This window comes from Gossypium hirsutum, chromosome D08 (assembly GCF_007990345.1).
Source record: "Gossypium hirsutum isolate 1008001.06 chromosome D08, Gossypium_hirsutum_v2.1, whole genome shotgun sequence".
In the NCBI taxonomy this organism is placed as follows: Eukaryota; Viridiplantae; Streptophyta; class Magnoliopsida; order Malvales; family Malvaceae; genus Gossypium; species Gossypium hirsutum.
The window spans coordinates 53,878,003-53,882,440 of NC_053444.1; the positions used below are offsets into that span (position 1 = coordinate 53,878,003).

Sequence of the window (4,438 nt, forward strand, 5' to 3'; positions counted from 1 at the left end):
AATTTTAATCCTACCAAGTAGCAGTGTACGTAACCATATTGATATCATTGAAAAAGTATTTCTCTTTAAACTCTTCTCACTTTTTCTTTCATATTCCCTCAGCTCTCAATAACTGAAATTAATAACCAACACCTTGCCTCTCCATTTTCTAAAAAATCAAAACTTGGAAATAGAAAAGGAAAGAAAGTGTTTGTCCTTTTTATTTCTATTTTTTTCATAATTCCCTTTGATTTTTCATAGTATTTAAAGTTATTCTTCGATTTTTATAATTATTACCCCCAATTTTACAAAAAGTTTCAAGAACCTTTTTTGTGTGTGCAGACTACATAATTTCAAAAGTCATTGTGTATGTTTTTAAGTTTTAACTATTTCCCATTTTTTATAAACTAGCTTCAAAGTACCTTTTAAATACCAAAGTTTTTATATTTACTTTCAAGTTCATCCAAACCAAACCAAACTTTAAAGAATGTTCTTTTCGTTTTAAAAATTTTGTTCTTTTGTTTTCTATTTATCTTGCTATTTTATTTTAAAATATATAACATCAATCTCTAATATTAATATAATATTCATCTTAATATTTTCGTCGGCACTAAAAAGAAGATGAAAAAAACTGAAACCCTATCTCGTCACCTAATCGAACTAAAAAATTAATTAAAATTTCAATTAGGTATTAATTTGTTGGTATGTTAAAAATGCGGATTCAATTATATTATTAAAATGATTAAGTGATTTAAGTTGTTAAATTATATAATTTTAATTTAATTTCATTAAAGTAAAATCTCGAATAGTAACTTTTTCTTCCTATCTTAATTTGTTGGCATATATGGGAAAAGCTTATAATTGTTAATTTTTTATTCTATTTAATTATTAAAGAGAAAGTAAAAAAGAGTATGGGTCAAATTGACAAAAATTATAAAGATTGAGGGGCTAAATTTATGACAAAATTAACAGAAAAACTGATAAAGAGACTAATTTTAATTAAATAAAAATAAATAGACCAAATCCACACAAATCAATTAGCACAGATACTATCCTCAAAATTTAACCTATAAAAACCAGTTAGTCCATAAAATTTTTCGAAAAACCGCTTGCATATTTTAAAAGAAAAATAAAACTAAAGCTCCGTTTTATTTTAGTTATTTTCTATTGTTTAAAATTTTAAAATTAAGTTAATATATAAAAATAAAATAATATTTTAATAATAAAACATGAGAAGTAAAATGATTTTTTATATTTATATGATTCCAACCAAGATTTAATATTTGTAAAACAGCTAAAAAAATTATTTTGTATTTAATTTAAACCAGCCTCAATTAATTTAAAGTTAAAAATTTTTATTTTCAATTTTAAAACATATTTGTAGTGAAAATAACATTTTATTATTTTCTGTAAAAAAAGGAATGTTTTTTAAAACCCAACAAAACCTTATTTTCTATTAACTAATAATTCAATTTTTTTTTGTTGATGAGAATAAATAAATAAAAGAAGAAGAAGGAGAAATCATATATTCATTACATTAGACACGTCAGAAAGAAGAGAAAAGTAGGAATTGTATTATAGAAATGAAGAGAGAGAGGGGAAGTAAGTTGAAATAGACAAAAGTGAGGGAGGTTAGTTTTGTAAAATACTAGTAGCATATGATGAATAAATAAATAAATAAAGAAGTAAAACGTTTGTTTCATACGCGTCTCTATGAGGCCCATATTCCGTCGCCATTACTGACCGACCTTTCTCGACCCCTTCAAATCCCCTCTCTCTCTCTCTCTCCTTAATTCCAACGCCAACGCCCCCTAATTTTCTCTCCAACCAAACACTAATTCTCTCCTTCCTCTCCATCCTCCCCTTCAAATTTGTTGTTTTCCTTTTCCTCCTTCGAAATCACCTCAAGGAGATATGGCTCAAAGAACCGAAAAAGAAGAGACTGAATTCAAAGTACCTGAAACCCTGACTCTATGCGTTAACAACTGCGGGGTTACGGGGAATCCAGCCACCAACAACATGTGCCAGAAATGTTTTAGTTCCACCACGGCCGCCACATCCTCCTCTTCCTCTTCCACCAACAACACCGCTACTTCCGCTACCGACGATAAATCCTCGAGATCTACGCCGACTCGTTCACAGGACAACCGATCCGACTCCGCTCCGCCTACAACAGCTGCAACAACGGCAACAGCAACAGCAACGACGAATAGTCCGATGACTGCTTCAAATCGGTCTGGATACGATACCGCGGAAAAGAAGTCGGTGAATCGATGTTCTGGTTGCAGAAAACGCGTTGGGTTGACGGGGTTCCGGTGTCGATGCGGGGAGCTTTTCTGTTCGGACCATCGGTACTCGGATCGACACGATTGTAGCTACGACTACAAGGCGGCGGGTCGCGAAGCCATCGCTAGGGAAAATCCCGTGGTTAAAGCAGCCAAGATTATCAGAGTTTAGTTTTTACCAAATGGATCCAAATTAAATTAAATAAACTATTCAAAACATTTTTCGACCTGAAAATAGCAAGTTGTGGAGATCTATGCTCGATCTCAAAAAGAAAAAGAAAAAAGTAAAAAAAGACTGTTTCAGAGAGGGAGAAATGAGTCGGTCGAAATCTTGATTGCAAAAATTCCTGGAGATGAACAAGATTCTCTCTCCTCTGATTCTTCTGGTTGGATCAAATCTATAGTATATCATATCCCATCTTTACTTTTTACATTTTATTATTAATTTAGAAATGAAAGATTATTGTGGTTTATTAGTTGCAGTTGATATGTGTTACGGTGACTAGACCCCTTCCATGATCAAGATCTTATATATCGAGGCTTTGGTTTAGATTGATTGTTTGTTTGTTTGTTTGTTTGAGATCCATATGTTTGATGGGATTATTGCTAATTTTGAAATTTGTTCATAAACTAATTTAAAGGGATAATAATGGCATGTATCTTAAATTCGGTGGACAGCTTTGGGCAATGATGTAATTCTGTTGTTTTGGGTGTTGAAATCTATACTATTTTTATATTTGTTAGTATCACATTTTCTAATAAAATTAAGAATACTCTCTTTGAAAATGAGGTATATAATAATTCTTTTAGAAAAAAAGTCTATCAAATATTTTAACCGGACAGGTGTGGCAAATAAAAAATAAATGAAATAGAAATGGTTTTATAAGTAGCCTACGGTTGATTAGATGTCGTATTTTGCTCAATCCAATCAGTAGTAGGCACGTGTAGATAGATATGAAAAAGAAAGAAAAAAAACAGGCTGTAAAGATGGGTTGGGTGGTTGCTGTTGAAGAACAAAATCCAATAAAATAATGTTAAAAGAGATTGGGGGAGGGGGACGTGTGAGGAAAACGATCTTCGGGTCGGGTTTGGTATTGGGTCCATATTTGTGTTTCACAGCCGTATTGATTTTGTCGAATAGCAATACCACTGCGCATGGGGGACCAATTAATTGCAGTGTCCTTTCTTGGCCTGAAAAGCTGTGAATAACAAACTTTACTTTAATACTTCTTCTATTTAATTTTCGCTATTTTTTCTGTTTAATATCACTCACAAACGGGACAAATTTATCCCAAAAAAAAATTAACAAATTATATTATTTTTCTTAAAATTTATCGATTTAAGCTATTTTCGAAGAGAGAAAAAGAACGTTTCTCAGAGGGCATATTTTCATTGTTGTTTCAGAAAAATGCACCACGTAGGATGCATCGTAGCGCGTTTGCTCTGGAACATCAGTGAAAACATACCTTGTAAGATGTATTTTCTGTTCAACGGTAATTTCCCAATGATCATTAATCCAAACAACATTTTACCTATATAAATCCTCCAATTATCATTCATTCAATTCAACTCTCAACTTATTGTTCTCAATTTGTTATTCTAAATTCCCATTTCCATTTTTTTAATATTTCTAAAACTTTTGATTTTATTTTATTCAATTTTCGATGACATATCAGCTTATTCGTTTGGATGACATGAACATCTCCGACTTTCAATTACAAATGGTAATAAAATATTATTTAATTATTTAATTTTAATTCGTTAATAATTATGATGTTAAGAAAAAAATCAAATTATTTAATTTTAAATAGTTAATTATTATGCTCTTGAGGTTAGTAGTTTTTTATGTTTATATACTTAGGCTGAAGATCGAATTTTGGAGACATACATAAACAACTTAATCGAAGGTGCACTAGAGGTCATTCATGGACACTTGCGAGATGTAGACTTTTTATATGTTACTCGTATGCTCGGGGAACTAAATTGGATTCCCCACTCATTAGTGCTTTGGTCGAGAGATGAAGACCGGAGATGCACATGTTCTATCTCCCCTGCGGTGAATGTACAATTACACTCGAGGACGTCAGTTTACAACCCGGTCTACTGGTCGATAGGGATGTCGTTACAGAGCTAGTTGTTAGTGTCGATTGGAGTGCAACATGCGAGGAACTACT

At 31.8% G+C, this 4,438-nt stretch overlaps 1 protein-coding gene across 1 annotated transcript; it reads left to right on the top strand.

Annotated features, from left to right (window-relative positions):
• The first annotated feature begins 1,498 nt into the window (after positions 1-1,498).
• Positions 1,499-2,814, top strand: LOC107900732 (zinc finger A20 and AN1 domain-containing stress-associated protein 5). Its single transcript, XM_016826429.2, has one exon. It carries the CDS (start codon positions 1,894-1,896, stop codon positions 2,434-2,436), a length of 543 nt encoding a protein of 180 aa, XP_016681918.1. The 5' UTR covers positions 1,499-1,893; the 3' UTR covers positions 2,437-2,814.
• The last annotated feature ends 1,624 nt before the right edge of the window (positions 2,815-4,438 follow it).